The sequence below is a fragment of the Lagopus muta genome, chromosome 16 (assembly GCF_023343835.1).
Source record: "Lagopus muta isolate bLagMut1 chromosome 16, bLagMut1 primary, whole genome shotgun sequence".
NCBI classification, from domain to species: Eukaryota; Metazoa; Chordata; class Aves; order Galliformes; family Phasianidae; genus Lagopus; species Lagopus muta.
In genome coordinates this window covers 4,872,298-4,899,701 of record NC_064448.1, presented here as the reverse complement: position 1 = coordinate 4,899,701, position 27,404 = coordinate 4,872,298, and the positions used below count along the sequence as shown (strand labels likewise).

Here is a 27,404-nt window from a genome sequence, read left to right as displayed (position 1 = left end):
ACTCCCATGAACGAACCACCCAAAAATGGCATTATACTATTAGCCACTCTACTCCCCAGCACACCAAGAATTACTTGGCACATATAAAGTAAGGATTTAGAGATTAGCTCCACTTCTAACCCCAACCACACTCCCAAGCCATCAAGGGGTACCCAAGGTTCAATTACATGGCGTGCCAAAATAGCGCAGGACGACTTCTTGGGTCTTGACCTCCCCAGCGATGTTCTTGGCCATGCACTGGTAGACACCTTTGTCTGACTCCTTGGTATTCTGGATCATCAGGGTGCCATCTTGCAGCAGGTTCAAGCGATTGTCATCTTTCATGTCAATCTCATTACTGAAAAACAGCCACAGACAGGCAGAGTCGGAAGGGGGAAAGCAAAAGTGTTCTTCCCACAAGCTGCCAGGGGGCTTCACGTGAATTAGATTAAATTGGCGTTCCTTGACACTGCTTTGAGACTTCGTGACATTTATAGCAAAGGTTATGATTTAGAGCACTGAACTCCAGCTCCAGCTCTGATTTACTCCCTGGACAGGATGAGCTATTTTCTCTCTCACTGCTGACTACATGAGACATTTACAGTCCATCAGGAGAGCATACTGTTCCCATGCAATAGCATCATTACTACTGCCATGCATCCGAGCTCAGAAAGCTTGCTCCTATTATGTACTAAATGTAAATATAATAACAAATGCATATTGTTATTGTGTGCAGCCATTTCTATTTGAGTGGGCTCAAGAGCCTTAGAGGAGACAAAAGCCTCTGAGAAAGGCACCACGGGACCCCACCGCAGCCTGGATTCCAGTCTGAGATGTAAGAGCTGTGAAGCATCTTCCCTCTTTCTGCAATGGCTCCAGTCTCCAGAGCTCAGCCCGCAGCTGCAGGTCTCACTGCAGCACCCCATTTATCCCAGCATGCAGGAGACCTGGATGGCTGCAAATGATTGAGAAGGGAGAGGGGACCTCACTCCCACCAGGACAAAGGCCGAATCCACTATGCAAACTAACATGCTTGCTGGGCATTTATTTAATTCCTCTGATGTCTCTTCACTGTAGTCGTACCTCATTTGCTGAACATTTATTATCATTATCCCTCTTACAATGCTATTTCTGGGAGCCTGCCAGCATTTCCCCAGCAAAATCTTCCTTCCAGGGGGACTTAACTCAGACGTAAACTTTTGCTCTGTGCTGAAACTTTGCTTAGTGGGGAGTTAACTGAAGGAGCACACATTGATCATTTTTATTAATAACCAGCCCCTATTCAGAACTCCCTCAGACAAGGAGCTCGTAAAGCAGCTCAGGAACTTTATTTCCTCAGTGGGTAACTGCTTGAGCACCGAATATTCTATTGTGTAGCACTGCTCAGAAAATTTGGCATCTAGCATAGGCATATTTTTTTTCAGCACTGCTGTATAGAACATTCATCTATACACTGCTTTGCAAGGTCTGTCTTTCAGTGGAGCACAGTAATTTTCCCCTCAATAGAAAAGCACACACCCAGCACACTGGTCCTTCAGTGAGAAAAAAAAATCCAGATACAAGAAGGATTTCAGCAGTTAAAAAATGGCAAATATGGCGGCTGAGAGCAACGTGAAACACTTTGTTGTTTTTTGTTTTAATCAGAAGACAATTGCTTTCAGCCCGCAGAGCATGTTTGCAGGAGAGCTATAAACTCTTGGAATGCACTGCAACACACATGAAACATTTTAAATACAGATAACTTGGGTTACACGGTCATCAGAGAATACCATTAAAAAGAAGGTAAAAGCAATCCATGGAATATCCGTTCCTGTATCTTTAACACTGCGTGAAACAGCCTTTGTAATTGCAGGAGTTACTGAAAAGTTCAGGGCTTGGTAGGAACCTTTGCTACCCCAGGGCTCATTGTATGACACTTACTTGTTGTGGAGCCAAATAATGGCAGGCTTTGGGTTGCCTTCTGCCCTGCATGTGAAATAAACTGTGTTTCCCAAGAGGACATCGACGTCGTGGGGCTCTGAGGTGATGCGAGGCCTTTCTGCAAAAGATCATTTCCACACAACCCAATAACACAAAACCACCTCCAGTGCAACCAGGCCCTGGCAGAGCACACCAGCACCCAGCCCAACGTTCCTTACCAGCATCAGCAAAACAATGCCAGCAGTGGAACAGCTCCCCAAGCCCAAGTACCACTGAGGATTGCTGTGGCCATTCTGAGTGCCAGTGGCTGCCTCCTGTTCTGCCCAGGTACACAGGGCACAAAAACTCCTTATATGCTGCTTCATCAAGAGTTGGCCCCTGGCTCCCCAGAACGAGCAAAGAGTTGGTGGCATCCTCACACGGGTCGTTTTCATGCCCTTGGCAGCCCACAGCTCTCAGTGACTGCTGGCTCCATCCGAACAGTGCCAGCTCTCTGCAAATCACACTGCTTCCCTTTTGACAGAATTTCATTCATTATGTCCCTGAATAGAGCCAACCCTATTCAACTGAGGTTTTCACTACGTGCTTCATTTTAAGATGTACGCCCGCACTAAGCAAGCCAAACACATTCAAGGGATGTGCTAAAATAGGAAGGAATTTAGGCATGTTGTCTAAAGCACTTGATCTCATTTCAGCAGAATACTTACTCGTGTAATAATCTCTATGCTGATCAGTGAAAACAGCTGTATTATTCATAAGATTAAGAGAGAACCTGCCACCTTGCTCAGTGAAAGGCCTGTGCCCTTGTTCTTCAGCCTGCAAGTTGGTGACCAACCTCCAGGATGCTGATGTGGAACCAAAAGCACCGTGACACAAAATGCTGACCCAGTGCAAACCTGCACTGCCGGCTGACATCTGCTAAGAAGTGGTGGGTCAGCTTCATGCCAGCAGGCTCCATCCTGACTCAGATATCAGCTCTGTGCATTGTTAGGGCTTTATGCTGCATTATACATCATTTGTCTTCCCCAGCTGGCACAAGACCAGCATAATAGCCCAATGCCAGCAAAATGTTCCACCACAGGTGCTCTGGCTGATTTGACAGGCATCCCACTGTGCGCCTATGCCTAAAGCAGGACATATTTCCAATAGTGGCAGGAATGGCTCATGGTGCAGCACAGTCCATAGCAGCAGGTCTGTTCCAGCTGCTGTCTCCAGACCTTTTCTGTTCTTCCCACGTGCTAGAGATCATGAGCCCATTTGTGCCAATTCAACTCTATGCAGGGCTGCGCTTGTTTCTGATACAAGCCAGGATACCATTGGCTTTCTCGGCCACCTGAGCACACTGCTGGCTCACGGTCAGCCCACTGCCCAGCAGCACTCCCACATGGACAAAGCAGTTCCAAGCCCAGAGCCCAGCCCTGGGGCCATGGGGTTTTTGCATCCCACTCACCACAGTTGAACTCCTGGGCAGTCAGGGTGACGATGGAGCGACCGTGCAGCTCTCGCGGGGCCTCGCAGGTGGCTGCAGTCTGGATGCTGCCCAGCTCGGCGTATTTCTGCAGCAGCTCAGCCAGCCACAGCAGGTCACAGTCACAGAGCAGTGCATTGGAATCCAGTCTCCTGCAAGAGCAGGGGAAGGCATGTCAGCCCCCAGCTTCCCAGTTGCCTGCTCTGCCTGGCATTTGATCGTATCCCAAAGCAGAATCTGAGATAGTTCATTCCCACAACATTTAGATAGGGTGCTCAACCAAGTCAGTGATTTTGCTGACAATCTTTCGTCTGTCAGCTATCCCAGTTTCAAATGAAAATCGTTCTATTAAACCCAATTATGCATAGCATTGCACATCTAACTGCCCAAGTGCTAAAATCCAATCCTGCAGCTCGTTTGCAGGAGCACAAAGCACAACATGCATTATAAGGTCACCCTTTTTTCACCAACCAGACAGCCAGCAACATGCAATGCATCTGAGTAACACATGGGAATAACAGCATCCCCCTGTTTAAGCCATTACCAGAGCACACCGAAATCAGCAACAACACCTCCATGATTTCAGTGTGCATGGAATCAATCTGATCCTAGAGGTTGTAGCATTTCTGCACCGCTGTAAGGACTTTTATTGCTGCAGCACATGTCGAATGGGAGCACTGGTGACCTCCAGCTGCACCCACGCCTTTCCTCCCACTGACCTCATTACGACGTGCAGGGCTACGTGCAAGGATAAGGAGGCTGCTGGGGGATTAGCTTATGTCTCCTTCCCCAGACAGTTTTATAGTAGATGGGCCTTAGCCATATAAATACGTGAGGGAAAGGCCTAATGTTTTAATGGACAAACATCTGAGAAAGTGAGATTTCACACGAGGCCACGACAGGGCTTTTTATAGACACTACATCTTTTTCTCTGACATGTGCAGACAACGTTTCATGAGCTGTTCTCTGTTCAAAAAATGAAGCATTCTACCTGCCTGCAGAAATCACAGAGGGCTGTGGTGAGACAGTGAGAAGCACATTATTTTCTTGCAGTTTAAAATCATGGTAAAACACCAACATTCTTTGTGTTTCTTGTTGCTTTATCCCCCCTCCCAAAGAAAAGCATCTTAGAACTTATTTCCACAGATCATAAAAGACAAACAAATCTAAGTACTAAGGGTTATAAGCAATCAAAATGCAAGATTAAGAGACTGTCAGGTTACATGGGAACAACACAGCAGGGCTTTCCCTCCCGGGATGAGAACCAAGACCTGTGGCACTCCTCTGAGCACGTTTTTTTTCCCTTCCATGTTAAGACAAATCTGAAAACATGACTGAGATCCCAGTGTGGCCTGGACATCCCATGTTTCTGCAGGATGTTTTATGGGATCAGAGAACGTAGGGCTGCAGAGGGTTGGGATGACTTTTCAGGAATGCTCATTCCTGGGGCATTAGCGAGCTGTAAGAAGATTAGAGCTAGCTTTTAATTAGACACCAATGTGAAGTAACTACTAACTGGTTAAATCAGCTCTTGCGTCCAACCAAAACTGTTTTATAAACTTAACAGTGGACTTAGAAGTGCAACAACTGAAAGCTTTGCCAACCAGGCACATTTTTCCTCAGGTCCTGGCCATCTGATCAAAGATAAACAAATGCTCTTTGCAGGCAATGTTTTTCACTTACAGTCGTTTGAGGGATTCCAGTTGAGAGAATGTCCCTGGATGAATCCTGGAAATTTTGTTGTTGTGCAAGAATCTGCAATGGAAGAACCCATGCCAAAACATTATTCATTATTTGCATTGCAGATGGTAACATCCCGGGTCAAAACTCAGCTTAAGCACAAAGGCTGCTCACCAAGATGGAGCTCACTTTTTACATTTACTGTGTTTGCTTCCACGAGCTACAGAGATTTAGTTTGTCTGTGAGTGCAGTGCAGCACACCAAAGCAGAGAGCGGGTGTGTACTGGAAATGGTGACTCAAGGCGTGATGTCACAGATTTAAACTGGAACCTTCAAGTTAATCTGCTTCGTGCTCTGCAAAGGGAGGAGAAAGGGCACAAAATCCCTGTGGATCAGACCCACCCTGTGATTTCTGCACCTGGGTCAGCTCTAGTTTGAAAGAGACCTTCTTCTCCCCTCTGCACAAGACATGGAAGCTGTATGGGGCAGCCACTGGAGCAAGGCTCCAGCAAGAGCAGACAACCCCCAGACTCAGTGTTACTAAGCCAACTCCATGAGCAGATCCAATTCAAACTCTCCAGTTAAACAAAAAAGACAACAACCACTGATTGCTCTGAAACACACCAGTGGCAACCAGGATGGAACAACTAACCCTCCTTAAAGGAGAAAATTGAGTTATTCATTACATCTAATATTCACAAGAGACCATCTGCAAAAGGTAAGAATTCATTGTAGTAGATGGTGGAACAGAAAAGAAATACAAAAGCAGTGTGCCTGCACACAGCTGTCTGCACACACACGTGTACAGGCACATACAGTCTAGCTGCCCAACTTGGATGCTGACAAACCTTCCTCTGAAATTTAAATGCAGAATTTCTGTTGGATCAAACACAGAGGCTGAGATCAGCCGTGGCAGACTGATCCACATCTGACTTATCCTGAGGGCGTTTGGATCTCCCAGTTTTGTTTTCCCCCCACGCACAGACGCAAGGCATGTCTGCATGCAGTAAAGAAGTGTCTGTTGGTTTCACTATGGAGCAGGAATCTGTGTGTGTGTCCCTTTCCCGATGGCTATACAGTCACTACAAGCAGCACTAGAGACACAACAACTTGACTCCTCACTGCTTCCAAGTAGGATGCATGTTTTTCTTGTTAGACTTCCTTGTGACTTTGTCCACACTGCCCAGCAGTGATTAATGCTGACCTTACAGCTGGAATAAAATTGACTTTCTACAGATTTACCCCTACTCAAATAGAAACATACCATAGGACGAGAAAACCCTTCCCAATCTCATTAACCATCCTACTTTGCAAGTGCATAAAATGTGCATCATTGAGGATGCTTTTACCATTTCTCTCCATTTTGGAGGTCACCACACTTCGCTTCAAAATACGGAAAACAAAGGTTTATTTCCTCTTCCCTCCCCTTGCTCACATGAAAGGTCACATCTTTACTTACAGCCTTTCAAGTTTGGGCAGGTCACTGAACGTCTCTGGCTCCAGGGTTTCCAGGTTGTTGAAGTGCAGGTAGCTGCCACAGAAAACCACAAAGGACAAGGTTACAGATCTCAATTTGAAAGACAGAAGATCTTTCCAAATCGCTGCACCAACATCCTCTAATCAGTCACCACACATCTCAGGGTAGATGCTGTTTAGAAGCCAACCTTTTCTTCACTGTCTCTAACTTTCCCATACAAATAACCAGTGCTGTATTTCCCCTATACCAAATGATTTACTCCCACTCTTTACAAACTCCAGCAAATACTGAGCAGGTCAGATTTGCCCTTCTTCTAAACCTAAAGCCACCACCATCCCCATGAACCTGTTGCATTGTTAGGTGTGAGGATAAAGCTGCTCCCACAGGCAGCCTGCAGCTGCAGCTCCCCATCCAGCCACCGTAATTGCTACGTTGCATGCCTTGCCCTCATGCCTCAGCCTCCCCTTGGATTGTTGGGCTGGAATACATTGCCATGGGATAGAACACTTGTCAGCCTTTCTGAGAGGGTCATGAGTTTGCTAACAATTCATTTGTAGTAAAAGGCCCTGAAGAACCTGATAAAACTGAAATTGGTCCTGCTTGAAGCTGGAAGTCAGACTGGGGACACCCAGAGGTCTTTTCCAGCACTCATTTCTCTGCAATGCTAACAGGAGTTCCCAGCAAGCGAGTCCACACAGTGAGAACAGAAACATCAAGAGAACCTGCTGCCATCAGGCTATGCAGCTTCTGCAGACAGAAAACACATTCTCCAAAAACAGAGATGCAGTCAGCTGGAACACCATGATCTAAACGGAACATCAATGTCAACAGCCCTGCTCTTGTTAATGAAGGTTAGTACTGCTAGTCCCACTAAAATCCCAAGCGACCTGCTGCTGCACAGGTGTAGGAGATCTCTTGCACTGTCCCACGTCACCTTCTGCCATCAGGGAAGGAAACCTGAGGTCTGCAACAACACACCAAGAGAGCCGAGATTCCCTCTTCCCATCTGCTGTGACATGACTAACATAACTGAAATGTTCCTGACCCTTAGAGGCATTTCAGTGCACTCTGAACATTGCCAAAACTCTCCCCCCTGATTTTACACAGGCATAAATTTCACAGTGGAAACTGATTAATCATGGATCTACAAATACTCATTCTGCTATTGTAGCTGACTGCATTAAGAAATAATTGCCTAAGCCTCCGCATGGCTGTTTGATCTGTAATGGAAGGGGTGACAATGCATGGTTTGCTATCAGAGCACGAACCAAGGCGCACTGACTCAGATCCTGTGGTAGGGAGCAAGCATGGGGAGAGGGAAATGCATGTGCTGTAGGAAGTTTGAGATATCTGCTGTCATTGCTTTGGACCTTGAGGAAAACACCTGACACTGTCTATCAACTGGGTTATACTTCTCCTTGAAAAGCTGGCCTGTGGGGTACAGGAAAATGGAGTAGGATTTGAGCAAAGCTAATTCTTCTGGAACCATGCCTGCCTGAGAGATTGAAAACAGATGGGCCTTTCAGAGGGTTGTTTGTTGGTTTTGTGGTTTTGTTGTTTTTTTCATGACATCAAGTCTGGAACGCTCATTGTTAAAGCATCACTATGGCCAGCACCATCTCTGCAAGCAAAGCCCAGCCAGGATCCGCTTCCTAAGTCTTCTCCCAGGCATCACTGGAGAGCTGGATGAAGGAAACCCATAAACCCATCCCATACACTAGGATGGGGGCACAGCTAGTGTTAAGATTGCTGGAACATCCTGCTATGCTCCCTCCACTTTTGCTGTCAGCCTGGAAAACAAGCTGAATTCTACTCCTTTTGTAGCAAAATTGCTAGTCACATTCGAGCCCTACAAAGTGTCATCTGGGACAATCCAGGAATTAGTGGTTTCACCTTTGCTGACTGTTCTCCAGTGATGCAAATAATGCCTGCACTTGAAACACCCATGCTTACATTCTTTCTGGCACATGCATTTACCTACATGCACGTAACATATCATGACACCTACATGAAAAATCAAATCCCAGTTTAGTAAGACGCAAGAAGAGTGTCAGAGCTCAGTCTTTCCATCTCACCTTGAGCATGGAGCACTAACAGTCTAAAAACAAAACTACTTAGAACAAATGACGCAGATTTGTAATAAGCAGGAGAGCAGGAACCTCACTGTGACAGGCTCCAGCTGCCAGCAGAGCACACGAGGCTCCTTTCATCACAGAGTGCTATGCTGCTTGGAGGGAAGGCCATCACTTAGCTTGTCTTCATCATCTTCTCCCCATTGGAATTTCCAGGTGCTTTAATGCATGCAGGCATCACCTTTCTGGCCGCTTTCTTAAACACTCCAACCCCAGCTCACAGCTTGCATTTCATCCATTTGCTTCCAACAAAAAAGAAACACTATACTGCTATCAATTGAAGAGACCAGCCAGACCCTAAGACCCTACACTGTGCTCCAGGAGTCACAGCAAACACAGGGGGGCAGCTGCACTCTATTTCGAGCCACCAAACATGTCTGTATTTTCCTCCCATTGGAAGGCCTGTGGATGCAAAAGTATTCAGAAGCACAGCTGAGCTATTCTATGCTCCAGCGGTCTGGGGCTAGGAGAGAACATATAGGATGGCATAGGAATAGTCCTCAGATCAATACTGGGACCAGCTGGATGCAGATGAAGCCAGTGCAATGCTGCAAAGCTGGACAACAAAGGTGGACATCCCACTGTCTGCTAAGTGCACTCCACAACTGGAAGTGCAGAGTTAGGGTTAGATGAGCCGACAGCTCAGCTCTGACACACATCATGTATACTTACAGCTGCTCCAGGGAGTGCAGCCCATGGAAGGCATGTTGCTGGATGCTCTGAATTTCATTTTTATAAAGGTAGCTTTGAAAAGGAGAGAGAGAAATGCATCAGAATGACCACACAGCAGCCGTATTTGAAAAGACACAGGAAACAACTGTGAACCTTAACCCAAAGCAGAGCTTTCTGATTGAATTCAAGGGCAATATTTTACAGTTACAACATTGACATCCAGAAATTCTGAGCACACAAAGTACAACCTTCACTCGAGACCTTTAGAAGTGAGCTTTTAAATTTGAGAGAAGTTAAGAGATTACTGAGCTATCCACTCACAGGTACTTCAGGTTCTCCAGATCTTCGAAGGATCTTCTCACAATATGCTTTATCTGATTATTGTTCAGCAGCCTGTTCAGAGCAAGAAACAAAAATACAGCTGGTGAAATCACAGCATTTGTATTGCTGGGTGGCCACAGAAAATCCTTAAGGCATAGAATTTAAGATTTAAAAGGGCTATTAGGCCACAGCTGGGATGTTCACAGCAGATAACTCAAAAACATCTCTTGCCCAGAGTCGCCATGTGCTTCTAATATATACAACACTCAAAAGTGTTCCCCTACCTTTCACCACAGTGGTCTTCACCCAGAAGTTCCAATTTAGACTAGGAAAAGGATGAGGGGAAGGGAGACAGACAGCTGGAAGCAGAGGGGAGGTCCAAATTCAATCGTTGCTGCTGTTTCTGTACAACTGCACAGGTTTTTGGAATGCACGGTTGTGTGAGGAGAGCCAGGTTTTAACTGTACGAAAGCAGTTCAGAGTGCCACTGCACGGGTTATAGGAGTTGTTAAATGGAAAGGCATTGGTTTAAATCCCTTTCGTATACAAATTGGTACGTATGAAAAATAAATAAATATTACAGACCCTGTATCTGCTGCTATGCACAAACAGCCTCTTTCAATCTAGAGAGCCTTGTGCCAGATTTTAATACGAGATCTATGAACAGCATCATGTTGGCAGGCATCTCTGGTTTTTATGTGCAGTTGCCATGACTGTGGATGCAAATGAATGCCAGCCACCAGAAAGGCAATTCACCCTTGTAACCACCACAGCGGCGGTGACCACACAGCTGAATGCTACAGAAACTCTTTATGCAACCACTGCCAAGCCAAACACCACACAAACCTCAATAAATCACTTAAAAATAGCTCTTTAATGGGCAGGATTTAACTGCACACCGTGGCTGCCCAACTGCACCATTCCTTTGGGTCTTTCCCCATAGTATCAGATCCAGCAAAACTTACTGTGGCCACCGGTGGGTGTCATAGCCTGATGGCTCAGAGTAAGGGCTTCACCTTAGTTTTGAAGTCCCCAACTGGAGGTGTGGACAAAAAGGAGAGTTGCAACTTCACATTGCAAAGATTTGTTTTTCTGTGTTGAAGGAAAAGCTGCTATTCCCTCTGTAAGCTGCCAGACCTTACAATATCAAGTTAAATTCAATGTAAGAACGGTTCAGACTGTTCATGGAGCTTATTCTCCAAGTTGATTCTCTTCCCTTTTTGGGGATAAATGTGCCCCTCAGAAGCAATTTGGCACCTGACAGCACAAGAGAAGACAGCTCTGTCATTTCCCAGCAGGAAAGCCCAATTTTTTGCTCCTATTTGATGGAGAAATGAGGGTAGAAAGCACATCAGACAGCCTCTGATACTATAAGCAAAGGCTCCTTCCTGGGAGCAAGGGTTTGTATAGGTAAAGGGAGGAGAGAAGAAACGAAGGAGTGAGGAGAAACGGAAAAAAGCACGTTGGTAAAGAAAATACAGTCAGATGCCCCAGGGATGCAAGATCTCAGAAGCACAGATGTGTTATGGCAGCTTCACAAGTTGCCTTCAGCCACTCGAGCCGCACCAACCCTCCACCAGCTTGTTTTCAGGTGGGGAGTTGCATGAGAGGTCCTAAAAGCACATGTGGTACTTGAGTGTAAGCCCCCCCTAATCTTTTGGAAGTCAAAGCAGTAAGGTTTTGAAAGAAAACCTCACGGTGGTCTCTCAATGAGTTATTTAGCCATCCCAAACTTGAGTGCCACTGCCAAACTGCACATAGTCAGCATTGTGGATAAGCAACCAGAAGAGGTTAAGGCAGAGACATGCTGGAAAGTTTCTGCACAGCTGGAAGCAATGGCTCTGTACACATGGTTGAGGCTACATGACCCAATTTTGCTCATAAGGATGCAAAAATGATGTCAAGCTCTTGGAACATGCTATCATGCTTTGACAGCCAAATATGCTGTGTGGAAATACAGTCCCTGAAAAACAACCCAAAGGTTTATTTGTTAATTGAACACCCAAGGATTGGAAATAACTGCTCGAGAGCAGCACAGGAGAGGGCTTTTGTCTATTTACCTATGGGACAAAGATAACACAGGCACCAACTGCACACGCTCATTCCCTTGCTCTCTCAGCATGCTTTCATCTGCAGCCAGACAAGAAAGAAGGCAGCTTGTTCCCTGCTATCTGATCCTTGGCCACACTTCTGAGGATGCTGCATGGGCTGATAAGCAGGTGCCAGCTCCAATGTCATTCCCACCTGTCTCCTACCATACAACCAACACTCATTTCACAGGGAACAGGAAGACTGCCAGCACCAGACCCTGCGGACAGACACACTGACAGCCTTGGTTATCCCATTGTCCACCACAGCCTGAGCTCCTTGGCCGACCTTTTAACACAGAGAGCTTAGACCTGGATTGAAAGCTATAGATTTAATTGCAACACATTGGCCCATTGAATTTTGGTGCTGTTGAAAAACATTGATCAAACCCCTTTTGTTGTCTCGGCAATAGGACAGTGATCTGAGCCAAATGAGAGCAACTCTGGGAGTTCAAATAGCACATGCTATGCCGACCTCTTATCTCATCGTCTGATACTCAAAAGAATTATTTACTGCCTGATTAAAGGTTAACGAGTGTATGGAAGAAGCAATCTCTGCTTCCTGTCTCAGGACTCCCTATTGTAGTAGAAGGATATGTCCTGGAATACGCTCAAAACTGAGATAATTTATGAAGGCTATCAAGCTGCATATATTGCAAAGAGCTGCTTCCAGGGAAATCCATGGACAAGACAGCACATCTGGAACCCAGGAAGAACTTCAGATGGCCCGTGGACAGCTGTCTGTTCCTGGACTCCTGTGCACTTCACTTAGGCAAAGAAGCGTGCAAAATCCTGGCCATGATTTGCATGAGCTGGATATTGATCCCAGCTGCAATCACAGCAAAACGCCCAAATTCCTGGTAACGTTACGGAGAATTGAAAGCAAAGTCCTGCTACTAACCAGATCTGCTGGGAATAAATGCTCTGGCAGACAGAAGCTGGAAAGATCATTATAGATGCATGTCTGAAGCGTACCCTGCAGCAAAATAAGCTAAATCAAAGGTATCAGAAGTACATTTCCTGGAGCTTACCAAGACAGCCAAATGATGTGCATTCCCCTCCATGACAGCTGGTGAATTTGGTTCAGAATGAATAGATGTACTCAGTCATGCAGGTTTTATTCCTGAAAATTCTTCTGGGAGGCTTGTGATACACAAGCACCATGCGATCTGGCCTGTATTCACTACGGGAACATTTCACATTGAGTTTCCTTTAGGTTCTATGTTCTGTCTGTCCCTCCCTCTCCCTTCCCCACCCTGTCTCCAGGTTGCCAAGCACAGGCTTAAGTTGCATTCAGTGAGTCATTTTTCTATTTTGAAGCATGTGTTAAATGATGTGACAGTACAGAATTCAGGCTCAGAACATCTACCCTTTCCTCTTTTCATTTGACAAACCACATGCTGCAGTCATTGTGACACAACAGCTACTTTTTTCCTCCCACCATTAATAGAAATCATCATGTACTGTATTTTTAAAGGGGGAGAAAAAGCTAGCTTAACACTGAGCCATACATTCTCCCTTGTTGACGGAATGATCTGGAATAGCCATTTCCCATATTTGAGAATGAAACTTTTATTCCAAGATTCAGCAGCTCTGACACGCGGGCTGCTCACAGGGATTTGTGTTCTCAGGGGAGCCTCAGGTTGGATATTAGGAACAACTCCTTTGAAAGGGCAGTGATGCAGTGGCACAGCTGCCCAGGGGGAGGTGGGGGGGGTCACCATCCCTGGAGGTGTTCCAGAGCTGTGGCACTATGGCACTGAGGGAGGTGGGCACAGCCACAATGGGCTGGGGATCTTGGAGCTCTTTTCCAACCTTAACGGTTCTATGAGGCACCAGAAGATCCCAAACAGCACCATCAGTTACTCCCTTACTCCCCCCCAGCGCGTTTCACAAGCAGCATCTGAAGGAGAGTTGCAGAGCTCACCAGAACGCCTTTTGCTCTCACGTGATGCTTCCTAAATAGTCTGAGCACTGATGGAGCTGTGGGTGTCCCTGTTACTGCAGGGGAGTTGGACCAGAGGGCCTTGAAAGGTACCTTCCAACTCAAACCACTCTGTGTCTTTAAGAAGCAGAAGGAAGGGATGAGAAAGCCTTACAGCTCCAAGAAATTTGGGCCCCAAATAATTCCCCCAGTGCACACAATGCTGCAGACAGCTGACAAGTGAGCTCTCAGCAGGGCAGGATGTCAGATAACTGCTTGTTACCTGTGCTGCTCCATCACGAGTCCCCTGCCAGAAGCATGTAATCACTGCAGCTCCTCCACATACAAACTGCTTTTAATTTTAAAGTAGTGTTCTGTAATTTATCAAACCTCCTGCATCAGGGAGAGGAAGGCAGAGAGCCAGGGGAAGGTCTGAACTTTACCCAGGATGTTTAAAAAGCCCCATGGGCACTCAGGACAGGCTCCTCTTCTATCAGCTCATCCCCTTGCTCCAGTGCAAGGCACAAAGGTTTCCTAATCAGGGTGGTTTACAAACTGTCAAACTTGAATATTCCACAGCCATCCTGCCCGGATGGAGACAAAACAGAAAATGCACCCAACTGTACTGCCCTTCCTCTGCCAGGTCAGAGTGCTGCAGGAAAAGGCTCTTTCAAAAGCCTTATTTTTGGTTAAGGCACATTTAGATCTGAGAATCCCATGGCAGATAGCTGTGGTCTGAGAGCTCCCACAGATGGAACCTGAGCTCCTCTGTCCTCTAAGTCACGCGCTTCAAGTATTCTGGCCAAATTTACCCAGCACATCTCTTCGGGACCTTTAAAAACTTATCACTTGAAAACCTATATAAATCCTGAGGCAAAAGGTTACCATGTAGGAAACAACAGCAAATTCTTCAGCTCTTGTCAGTTTTGATGTGGGAATTAGACAGACCAGAGTTCCTCAAGAGAACCTTGCATTAGGAGCACAGGGTCTGACTGCCTCTTCCTGTTAACACTCACAAATGGGGAACTCAGTAACTTCTGAGTGTGAGAATAGCTGATTTTCCCAATTTGCTGACCAAAGCAGGAAACAAAATGGAGCATAGGAGCTGCTATCTAAATGGTAAGGTTTCATTTATAAAAACAGCTGATATTCAGAACTGAAATATTAAAATGCCATACTTTGTGAGAGCAGTGTTTTTCAGCTAGCCCAGTATTCTAGCTCTGGTAAGAGCTGTAAGACACTATTCAGAGAAAGCATGAGAGCCTGTCCACCATCTGCACAAAATACATCCCTCCTATTGCCCAAGCATCCATCACCATGAGATTAGGGTCGTGGGGGGTTGAGAGGAAGGTACATTCAATCCTATTTCCTTTTGCATCTGCTCATGGAAGTCTTGTCTTTGAGGTCCCTATCCAGTTGCACGTGGAGGCAGAAAGCCAAGAGACACCACTTGGAAGAGCTTAGTTTCTTGAATCAGGAGAGCTTCAGTGCTGGAGGAGCAGGATGGAAAATCACCATGCCTCAGAAGAACTTTGTGATAAGGTAAAGCCTTCCAAACTCCGGCCCTATTTTTTCACTCGATATTTTGAGCTCAGATGAGGTAAGAAATATGGTCATCTTCAGTTAGAGAAATACATCAATATTAATTTTCTGGATCTTTCTTATTATTTTTTGGTTATTACCAAAAATCATTCGGTACCACACGGTGCTGTCTGAGATACTAATGAGGGCTGTTCCTGTACTCTGGCCAAGCAGAGTTCTGGAAATCACATTTTCCACCAGTCTACAAGTTGAGCTCCTCCCCTGTGAGCAGGGGCACAGGCATCCTGCAGCCACACCACAGGGTTTGGCCAGTCAATCCCCAGCATGCAGTGAAACAAACTTTAGCAAGCACTGATTTTTAAAACACAGCAATTAAACAAGTCTCAGTGACAGAGCACTCCTGTAGTCTTACCCTTTCTACAGCTTCTTACAGCTGTCTGAACTTACTGCCCAGGTATTCCTTCTTTCAGCACTGCCATCTCTACTGGAGCAGGTTCAAATCTCCCATAGTCAGAAAAAAACAAGTATGGACGTTTTTTTTGCTTTTTACAACGACAGACATTTGAAGCCAGGAAATACAAACACGTCTGCCATGCAGTGCAGAAGTCCTAAACTAGCTGGTCGCCTCACAGAGAGGCTCAAGCTCAAACCTAGCAATCTCATAGCTGTTAGCGCCATGCTACAGCTCGAATAATCAGATCTGAGCCTTGACAGGCCAATTACATTCAGCACAGTTCTGTTTCTAATTTGGGAGCTGGTTTGGATTCAGCTCCTTGGCTACACAATGCAGATGTACTCGTATCTATCTTCAAACCCTTAGCCTCATGGCAGCAAGAAGCAGCAAAGGCTCCTGTTACTTCCTCTGATCGGAGTGAGAAACTTGTCAGTAAAGCAGTACATCACAGTGGTGTCAGCATGCCTGCTCTGGCTGAGATGCAGAACCAAAGGAACTGCCTTACGCTCTCATCCCTGTCTGCAGTAAGGTAGGTGCTAGTGTTTATTTTAAGGCAAAGCACAGTGACAGTCTGGCATTTGGAAGGATGCAGTCTCACTTCAGTACCATCACGCAAAGCAGCTGATGTGGTTTATGCATTTGAAGCACTGTGAAAACGAAGCAGCTCTTAATGCATCCCTCTATCATTTTGACCCCAGGCCATAACTCTTTTCACAGGCTACTCTACAGCTACACATCTTCAGGCAGTAGAGCATGCATCAAGAATCATTCCTTTTAAAAGACAGGGTTAATTACCACAATGTAAGTTACTAAATTGCACATTTGATTCAAAAGGGTAATTCACACAATGCAGGGTGGAGCAGAGATGATCGTGACACGTTAGTTGGATACGTACAATTTGGCTGAAATAACTAAGTAAAACCTAGGCCATCTTTAAGCCGTTATGGCAGCCAGTGCTAACATAAGTCATAAAGAAAAAACCTCATGGCAAGATCACCGAGAGGGACTTACAGTGTGTTGAGGTTCTTCAGCCTCCTGAGGGCCCCAGGTTGTATCTCCCTGATGTGGTTGAAACGTAAATCTCTGGAAGCAGAAAACACAATCAGTGCATTCATAACAGAACTGAGCCAGCAGAAATCAACATCAAAGGGAAGAAGTTTCCTGGGAGAGTCTGTGCCATGCCTACAGCAATGGGAGCAGAGGAGACGACTGCAAGCAGGAGGGAGAGTAATGTGGATGATGGCTGTGGGCTACCATTACCTGCAAAGTCAGCCACCAGCCTGCACAGCCCTACACCTACAACATTTATTTTCATCCCATTGAAAACTAAAGGCTGAAAGGACTCCAGTGCTTGTTTCCATGAATTGCAGCCAAGTTCTGCTACTTATCACCCCAAGTTCACGTACAACAATACGTGCTGAATTGTAGAGGAATGCACATCACCATGTGGAGCCACTTTTTAGGACCCCAACAAAATGATCTTTGTCCTAAAATGGTTAAAAGTGATCCAATAACCTCACATAATAAGCATTTCACATTTTTCTTCACAGCGCTCCAAGACTTCGAACAGCTTATCGCTGCCTGCGTTTCAAATCTGTGCCAACTTCAATTAGAATTAGTGGAGTCCAGGGGATTCTGGCAAATTTCAAGGGCTGTCCATGTAACCGCATTGATTTGGAACCCTAAAACATGTTTTTTTGATTGCTAATGAGATAATAAAATAAGAGCTAAGTGGGTTAACCCACTTAAGCAAGTAGAAACGTTTCGATAGGGAATGCGCATTGATTGGGCTCCTTGCATGCTCCAGCACATTATAGCAAATTGCAAAAGACTGACCAACACTTCTTGCTGTTAGTTTCTACCCAAAGCACCTTTTTTTTTTTTGCTGCCTGGACTATCACATTTAGAGAACACACAGCTATTTCTCCCTCTAAAACAGCCTTTTAAGGACACTTATTTTAAGTGAATGAATGCTCTGAAATGCCATCGGGCTGTTGGTGAGCTACAGAGCATCTGAAGTCACATTTTAAAGCAAGAATTCCATGCTTCGTTTCTAAAAGCTCAACAATTATTTTTACAATGGGCTTCAACCAGAATTGGGGCCTTTATAAAATTAAGATCAGAAAGAGACACATGCTCTGCAAAAGTAGCTGGAAAGCAACTGAGTGAGCATCCAAAGTATTCAAGAGGAAGACACACAGCAAATAAGGCTGATTTTAACTTAAGACATAATGTTTCTTAATTTCACATCTTACAAAATAAAAAGGTTATTTTATGCTAAAAAAATCCCACTAAGCTTTCTTACATTTTAGGCAGAAAACGTACAGTACTTTTGTCTAACTCAAGTTACACTGAAATATCAGATCTCTGTCTTGTTATCCCCCTTTTAGCACTGAATGGGTAGAATATGGGACAGTGGAAGATGTCTCTTCTGTTGTCTTTTCCCCTTTCTGTAACTCTGCAGCTCCAAACAAAGAAACGAGAGAACTGGTTTAGAAAAAGTCCTGCCCTTTCCCAGAAATTAACCTTGGCTCATCTGCAGTGTTTTCCTCCAGCCATTGCCTTTGCCTGAAGCTCAGCTGGTGAAAGAACACCATGTAGGGCTGCACCAGGAAATTCCTGGCTTGCACAGTGATTGAGAGCACTCCCTGCGGAGTTCAGCCCTTTGTACACAGAAACTCTTGTTTCTCCCTATTCCCAGGGTGCTTACTTTGGGAGCTTCATATTTCTTTTAACAAACAAGTGTGCTTTCACAGCGACCCACCGCACAGCTGTTTTGTGCCAGCCCGTCCCAGCTGCTGCATACGTGGGCAGCTGGGCTCCCTCACTCCCACTTGCATCCCTCTACCTTGGAATGTGCAAAACCTAAAGGGGGAGGTGGAATTCCCTTCTGATTTAACAATCCTTCCTACTTCCAAGGCTGGGAGTCTGGATCTGCATTGAAGACCCCACATCCTTCACGCATTCATAGCCTGGGGTCAGCACTGATCAATTCGGAGTGGCTCTACAGAACATCTCCCCAAATCCTCATGTCAAAGCACCACTGCCAGGATGCCAGGCTGGGCAATGTGGATAACCTCAGGCTTGTTATTATTGAAGTAATTTACCTTTCCCTGCTCCAGGAGGCTCAGCCCCATCCCTGAAGCATATCAAGAATGAGAGAATTTGCAAGCAGACTGGGAGACTCAGGTATTCATAGAATGACACTCAAATCCTTCTGATCCTCTCAGCTGTTATCATTGTGTTAACTAATTAACAGCCTATAAAGCAATCAACAGCTTTTACAACAATCTCCCATTTCTGCATAATCTATTTAGCCTTTTAGTGAATCACTTATTACCATCTTAGCTAACCAGATAATTAGCTACAAGAGGTATTATACTGTAGTTCTGGGGAAATTTGTGTTTGCTTCATTGAACTATCTTTTGCATTCCTAAGGCTGTGCACAGCAATCACTGCTTAACCCAGAGCGGTCGTGGTAAGCGGCAGCCACTCAACCATCACCAATGACACAGAGCAAAGGTCGCCTTACAAACAGGGTTAAGACACTGAGGTTCCATCCAGCTTTTCCTGGAGAACAGACAGCGTGAAAGACATCCTAAACATGATTTTAAGTCAAGTATCCCCCCCTTATGAGAAGAGCCAGAACACTTGTCAGAAGAATGCTTGCTTATGTATTAGCCACAGAGCACAGCAGTCAGCTCTGCAGGTTCTCCCATCTTGCCAAACAGCCCTGGCAGGAAGGGAGAACAGCCTTGCTGTGATGGGAATGAAGCCTTCCAGACTCGCTGTCATCAGCTACCCAACTCGGAACGTCCTTCTCATGCACAAACCCCCAAACGGCTTTAATAAATGACAGCCTTCATCTCTAAATCCCTACAAGGAGAACTGAGCAGCAAGGGAGAGAAGGAGACCATGGGGGGACTCCAAGTTTCTGCTATTTTGGTTTGTACTAGTTTAAGACATTGAGATATTGACTGTGCAAGGAGTGAAAATACGTGCAGCATGGAAACAGTGACAGAGAAGATACTAGGATCATGGATGAAACACAAAAGAGCTCATAAACGCAGAGAGCCCCACGCTGCAGAACAGACCATACAGTGCTTATGCACTGAAGTCAAAGCAGTGGGCACACCAGATTCTAATTAAGAACTTACCACAGGCATTACTGAAATCAGATTTAGAAATTTCAGCACCCACAATATTTAAGGTCTCCCTCTTTGTCAGCTGGGTCAAGAACCAGTCAGTAATTCAGTACCCAGCCTACCACACTGTTCTGAGCATATGCAAGCTAGCACACACAGAACTGGTTCCAGGCAGTGGTTTTGCGTGGCTTCTGAAGGCAGTGAAAAGTTGTCTGCTGATACATCCCCTCCTACCACTCAGCACCCCTCCAGCTCTCACCAGTACAGGAGGTGCAGCAAACACTTCCAACTCAAGTACACGCATCCAGGTTGGAAGATTGCACAGCAAACAGCTGACCTCACCATCTCAGATAATTCAAACTATTATGTATTAACAGCTGGCCTGGAGATTAAGGTCTGATCCTAATCAAACAAGCTAGATCTATTCTTGGATATTCATGTCAGCACAGTGCAGGACACTCTTAACACGATGCACGTTTCCTTTGCACTGTCTATTTGAAATACTGCCCTCATCAAATAAAGACAGCTTGCTCTCTTCCTGAACTGTATTCTCACCCTGATCCAGAAGCAGTAAAAGAAAATTTCAGAGCGTGGAAATATACATACCTTCTTCACAGTGCTGTAGTACTATGTCAGCTTAAATGAAATGCTATAGCATTCTTCAATCCAAAGTCTCTCGTAGCATCAGTACCAGCTTTTTAGCTCCTGAAGAGCACAAACATCAAACGCAGAATACAAAGACATTCCTTCACTGAAAAATACAGACTGCTCCCATCCAATCCTGCAGCCCACCCTGAGGAAGCTGCATTTGAGTGCACAGCAAAAACTCCTGGGGATGGGAAGAAGGATGTGGTGAAGCCAAGGGAATCGGGGAAAGCACAAATACTCAGGTAAGAGCCAGATGATGGCATGACTGCTCAGTGAGTTCTAAACACTTGAGGTAACTACGACCCTGAGAGTTAGAGTGGCTTCAGCAAAAATGCTGCAGTGCTTCTAGGAAGGAAAAAAAGCCTTTAAAGACTTTCCTTCCGATGAAGTGACTGCTATGAATTGGACACACAGAAAGCTTAGGTCACCTCAAAAAGGTTTAATGGGAATTAAATACTACAGCAGAAGTAGCCAGCAAGAGATCACACCTGGAACAAGCAGAACGTGTGGGTGTGCATTTAATGACTGCACGTAAGGCCATCACACACAGAGGAAATGAGCAATCCCCTTCTTCATCCCAAAGACTGAAGGCTCACGATGGACATCACAGACGGAGCAGCATTTCCAAGAACCCTTTTTCTCAGTGAACCTTCCCCACACAAACGTGCGTTGTTCTCTCTCACAGTTATGCTCCTTAATACACCGAGGGCTGCACCCTGCCCCGGCACAGCCCTCCCTACTGCTGTGCAAGAGAAGAAACAAGCAGCCACCAACCACACAGCACATACAGCAATGACAGGAAAAGAAACTCGTCAAGCTGGCCGTGTTCACAGTGCCCAATTAGCAACCAGGTCTGTGAGCAACTGGGTCACCTCCGGCTCATGCCAGCAATGCATTCAGATGCCAAATACCGCGTCGTCTTTGCTGGTGCCCTCAGCTATGCTTCTCTGGAAGCGTTCATTCATTATGTGCTATGCATAATGCAAAAAGGAGAATAACCCACGGATAATTGGATTGCAATCCATTAGCTGCCAGCCAGAGGGGAACTTCTTTCCATAGATTTCTTCTACTCATGCCCACGCATTTCAAACTTTATTGTTTTAAATGTCACTCTGTAGAACAAACGGCTTTGAAGGTTAAAGACTTATTGAAATTTTCGGAGTGTATGTTTCACAGCTGTTCCCCTCTTTGGGCTGCTGGCTAAACAAACGGCGTGAATCCCAGCAGTAACCAGCAGATCACATCTGGAGAATCGTGTTCCAGTTGAACAAGCAGCAGCCAAAATACGCTTGCAGTTAAAACATCGTGAATTTTTACAGCTTATCTGTACACGTGTAGCCATTCTTGCCGTCCTACTCTTTGCTCAGGATAGAACCAACAGGCATCGTTACCAAAGACAAACAGCCTGTTGCTAAAATCAGACACTGGGCCAGGTCCTCGGCTGCACCCAGCTGGGACTCCGAAGGGAGGAGCGAAATGGCGACCAAAGAGGAGCCAGTAACAGCTCATCAATCCCAGAGCTGGGCCCATGCCAACCCCAGCATCGCTCCGAGAGGGCCACGGGCTGCTCCAAGGGCCGCCAGCTGGCGAGAACCCCTGGGGGCCATGTGCCAGCAGGGCTGGTCGAGGCACAGCGTGTGCTGGCGAGGAGACTTCCCTGCTCCACTAGGAGCACTGCAGAGAGGGTGGCACGGAGTCACGGAAGTCAGAAAGTCTCCAACTGCAACTACAAAGCAACACTCATCTGGAAGCCGCAGCTGCTCTGCAAGGGAACAGAGCTGGAGCCTCTGATTGGGGTTTGAATCCATAGTTACAGCCTTGGTCCTATTCATACCAATGGGCAAATGTGGAAAATATCACGATCCCACATTTTTGACTCGGAATAGCTCCACGATCAGACCATTCTTGCTATACGCTTCCAGTGTTCAAACTGAGAAAGAACAGTTCTCCTCCCAGCAGAAAAATTAACATACCAAAAAGCTGGAGCAGTCGGGGGCTTGGTTAAGAAGCATTCTTTAATCCTTCACAATTAAAAAAGTGTAATTATTCAAATGCTATTTATAACAGATACAATGGGATGCTAGCTGGCAAATGCATTTACATACATTAAATCCTAAGACAGCCAGAAAGTCAGTGTCTTTGCTTGCTGCACATCATACAGAGGCATGCAATCTGCTAACAGCTCGTATCACTCTCTATAGGGATCACTAATTGTCAGTATGGGTTTTACTTATAATTATTCTCTTCTGATTGTCTGCATACACCAGGTAAATCTCACTCAGCAATACCAGCCCATATAGACAGTAGTCTCATACTGTAACAACACTACTTTCATATCACACACCTACACCACTTTGTTAATGCTTAAAACCACAGTTCCCCATCCAAAGCTATAGTTAGCACATTAAACGAAATGAATCAGCTTTCCAAATGGTTAAGTATGCAAATCATGGCCCATTTACAAGCAGTGCAAATGCTAACTAGTTAGCAGATGAGACACGGCAGGGGAGAGAAAAGTATGGTGACTGCATAGGGTGCACTGGAAAAATCTGTCCACCTGTCCAGGTTGAGTTTCACAAAAAAACTCAATGTCAGCTGAATTGCAAACAGATACATTGCAAACAGATACTACCAATGCTTTTACTAAAGCTGCACAGATAAGCAGTCACATCTTACTCCCATCAGCATAAGAGAATGAAGTGTGTTGTTGTCTGAGATCATTCAGAAATACACCATTCCTGTACTGAAAAAAAGTTGGTGAGCACAGTACATTTCTCTCCCTCTACAGTCGAGGAATCTTCATAGGAAGCACAGTCAGGCTATTCATTGCAACAACAAATGCTGTCTTGTTTGGAATTAAGAATGAAAATAAAGCTTTATCGAGCTTGGAAATAAGTTGCCAAAAAAATAAAACCCACCACCCAAATTTTTCCCCAGTAAGACATGTTTAAACAAGCAGCAGCAAACTGCTTTGCTAGAAACAGTGCACGTACATATTAAATACTTAAAGATGCAGAAAAATCTGTAAGGGGAAAAAGGTTGGCAACAGTTTGGACAGTTAAAGACTGTAAGTTACTGCAGAGCAGACAGCCACTACCCAAAAAGCATGCAACAAACCATCAAGCAGATATTATCACACTGCAGCAACCGCAGCATCACCAGCCTAGAGAGAAAGCATGCCCAGATTCTATATATACACACACCATAGAATAGCCTGGGTTGAAAAGAACCATAACGATCATCTTGTTCCAACCCTTCTGCTATGTGCAGGGCTGCCAACCACCAGACCAGGCTGCCCAGAGCCACATCCAGCCTGGCCTTGAATGCCTCGAGGGAATTCTGTTCTGCCCCATGTCACAGTGAGTCCAAGGTGGCAGTTCTGGCAGCTGCAGCAAGTGCAGGCATTTTCCTATGTGCCTCTACTGCTAGAACCTCTGTGTTCCCTTCCACCCAAGCAGACCTGGATGCAACAACTATCATGCCAGCATCCTGCCCCATCAAGTTGTCAGCAGGTAAACTGCATTAAGAGTATTAGTGCAATGTTCATAAGAGACACGCTGCTACGGATGTTCTGCCTCAGACCAGATTTGGTTAGGAGCACAGAGACAGGCTTCTTAACCCTCCAGGGCTGGATAAGTTTCATAAACAGCAGTGATGTAAGGAGAATGAGCATTAAGATCGATGTTTGACAATATTTACCAAAAAAATAAGCCTTTGAACTTTTCTCACGTGGCACTGCACCTTGAAGACACCTTTAAGCATAGGATTTACTCCTATACATCGACAGGAAAGTGCTCTCCTGGACCTGAGAGCCTCCTAAACATCTCTTACTGCAAGTGTTTCATGCCTTTTTCCTCCACCTTCTCCACCTGAATGGCCACAGCCAGCAGCCCCCTCCACAACAGGCACAGCCAACTCAACAGGTTTATTTTGTTTCTCAAGGAACGCGAGATGCCTCAATTATTGCTTGACTGATAAACTTCACATCTGGTTTGCACAGCTGAGATACAAACTGGAAAGCCAAAACTTAAAAGTCTAGAGAAAAAAGGGGTTTTATTTACGAAAAATGAAGTTTTTTGTTGTTGTGGTGTTGTTTGGTTTTTTTTTTGTAGAGACAAAAGCCTGACCTGCAGTATTTCCTCTCTCTCCTACACCCATATCCTTCTGAAATGTAAACTGTGTACCTTCCTATAATTCAGTTTTAACATTTGTGACCCCTGATTTCCCAAAACTGTCTTCCAGTGATAGCGTGGCATTATTAGTATGCATTTCCCCAACTGACTGCCCCATTAACCATTAATTAATGACAAAAGAAGCAGTTCATGTTCTGAAAGCATGAAACAGATTCAAGCGCAGACAATCCTGCAGCAAGGATGAATAAATAAAGGACAAAAGGCATTTTTCTTTTTATTTCCTGAACACCAAGCAGATAAGAAAGGCAGCGAAATGAAAAGGTTACTCACAATATGCTCGTCTGAGGTGGGATGTCAGGGATGGTTTCCAACATCAGATGCATGCATCTTACTGTGGTCCTGAAGCACAGGCAGCGAGGAGGACAGGAACAGGAGGAACGAGGCAGGAGGAGAAAGCACCAAAAGCCCAGAAGAGCTGAAGGTTTGATCAGCATGGTGTTTGCTGGAGTGTATTTTCCTCAATCCTGAGCTGCAGGGAGCTGACAAAAAAAAAAAGTTTCCCAGCCCTGAGGTCCAGGAGGAGGGGACTCATCAGCATGTGTTTGCAATTAAATTAAGGCAGTTTGACAGTCCAACCGCCCACCCTCTCTGCCATTATGTACATCTCTGCAGATCAGGCTGTTCCCACCCCTCTTTAATTGCAGCGTTGAAATATTAAGTCCTAATTTTTTTATTTATTCTTGCCTTGTTACTTACTTTGAACAGCAGGTTAACTCCTTAGGCATCCTTAACTCCATAATGCATCTTTATGGACGATGACCAAAATAATCACTGGGATTCTGACAGCCTGGACTCGAGTTTTAAGCCAAAATCTCTGCTTTAGCAGACTGCAGACTAAGGATGGCATCTCATCTCACAGCCTCTGTCAAACGCAGCACACAGTACAACTTTGGGGATAGTTATTGCATGTATGTGTAACATCTGGAGAAATGCATTTCTCATCACTTCTGGGCACTTTGAATGCTACCGATAAGAGATTTTAAAAGGGAGACTAACAAAGATAAATAGCCTGGAAATAAAGACCTAAAATCCCCCAGCTGGATGCATTTTGCCATGTCATAGGAAATTGATCAGATATTATTCCAAATATTTTAGTTAATGCAGTTTCATAACACAAAGATACCACTCAGGGAAATGCTGGGGCTTTGGAAAAAAACAAAGGGGCAACTAAGGGGTGAAGAGGGAAAGAAACAATCAGAGCAACCATATTTGGACTGCAGTAACTCCTGCAGAAAACACACACCACAATCTGTTCAGCTCTTTAGAGGATTAAAAAAATGCAAAAAAGAAAGATGTGTGCCCAGCTTAATTTATCAATCTTATCACTATAAAGACGCCTAGAATGAAACTAGCTTCAACATTACAGTTACCACTGTGTATGTTCTTACATGTGTATTTTAAACAGACATGAGTGTGAAGCATTAAGCCTCGGCGTGAAGCATCACATCATTCCACATCACCTGTGCAATCAACCCAGAGCTTCCCATGAACTTGCACATCTGCTTTGTACTGTACATTGCAACACAGCTAACACAGGGAAATAGTACTTACCCCAGGTGGCCTGCAACCTTCCCAGTTTGCTTTCCCCCTCAGACACTTTGTCACTTGAGCACTCAGGGCAAAAGTGGTTGGTTTTTGTTTTGTTTTGTTTTTTTTGTGTATGGTTTTATGTGGTTATTTTTGCCAGCCTCCCCTCTCAAACACCTTGTCAATCAAGGTTTATACAATACCTTCCAGAATATATTAAGATCATACTTCACTCAGAAATATTCCAGGTATTTAGCCTTGTGTGTCAACAAACACTGGACAAGTTGTCATCATACAGCAGCTGATGCCTCATAGCTGATCTCTTCCAGAGCATCAGGCACGTTAAGCTTGGTAAAAGCTATTTTATTTCCAACCAGGAAGAAGGCATAATGCAGCAAGTTTTCTGCACCTAAGGCTCAATCAATCCACTGTTTGTTTGCATTGGCATCACTTGGGAAAGCAGGCAAGTTTGCTCGACACCTCCCCAGCTCCCCTGTGCACCCAACTCATGGTTTTGTGCACACTGTCCTCTAGTGGCCACTCAACCTGCTCCTACACAAACAAGTCGTCTCCACCTTCCATGCACATCTGGACAGCTCACAGATTCTGCCTTCAGTTATGTGCCACAGCATAAACCAACCACCTGCAAAAAATAATCCCTTTCCAGGTTTGTTTCCATTGCTAACCGGAGAGCTGCGCTGCTCATCAGTCTGCAGTCTTTGCTTGGGTTGTCATGCAGTTGGTGGCAGCTTCTGGAAGGGACTGATGTGTGTTTATGTATTCTGAGAGATTTAGACAATTAGTAAAGACAGCAGATTTAACAACAGCCACGTGAGCATAATGGGAATAACTGGAGTGCAAAAAAGCAAAGTTCTGCAACCCTGAATCTACTTAGAAGCAGATCTTTGCTTGAAGTTGAGGATACCTTCCTGCTCTGCCCATCTCCTCCCCATGAGGAATGAGATGCTATGAAGCACTACCAGTCACAGTTCCGTTACACATCCATTAGTTCATTTTATTTTGCATTAACATGACAAATGGTTTAAAAAGGAGCGTGCAACTCTAAACAAGAACCAAAAGTTAACTCCTAAGTGACTGGAATGAATGTTCTTGTTTGTGCCCCTTGCTTAAGTATTTCTAGCCTGTGCTAGAAAGAATTCCACACTAACATAGAAGAAATCTGGGGTTTTCTTGTTTTTAAACACCCTTGCATTGTCTTCATCTACCACTTCTGT

The 27,404-nt window shown here is 45.1% G+C and overlaps 1 protein-coding gene across 2 annotated transcripts in view; it reads right to left on the bottom strand.

The window, feature by feature from the left end:
- The window catches only part of LOC125701361 (peroxidasin homolog), a 42,894-nt gene extending 17,182 nt beyond the window's left edge, over positions 1-25,712 (bottom strand). Inside the window, exons 1-9 of one of the 2 annotated variants that reach the window (XM_048963346.1) lie at positions 24,913-25,712; positions 16,668-16,739; positions 9,650-9,721; positions 9,329-9,400; positions 6,507-6,578; positions 5,051-5,122; positions 3,350-3,519; positions 1,900-2,017; positions 168-337 (exon numbers count right to left, since the gene is read on the bottom strand). In XM_048963346.1, the coding sequence (XP_048819303.1) occupies positions 168-337; positions 1,900-2,017; positions 3,350-3,519; positions 5,051-5,122; positions 6,507-6,578; positions 9,329-9,400; positions 9,650-9,721; positions 16,668-16,739; positions 24,913-25,076 (982 nt within the window). In that variant the 5' untranslated portion in view covers positions 25,077-25,712. Of the gene's footprint in view, positions 1-167; positions 338-1,899; positions 2,018-3,349; positions 3,520-5,050; positions 5,123-6,506; positions 6,579-9,328; positions 9,401-9,649; positions 9,722-12,767; positions 13,371-16,667; positions 16,740-24,912 lie in introns of those variants that run through there. The other variant, XM_048963347.1, reaches the window with a different exon arrangement.
- Positions 25,713-27,404: the final 1,692 nt, after the last annotated feature.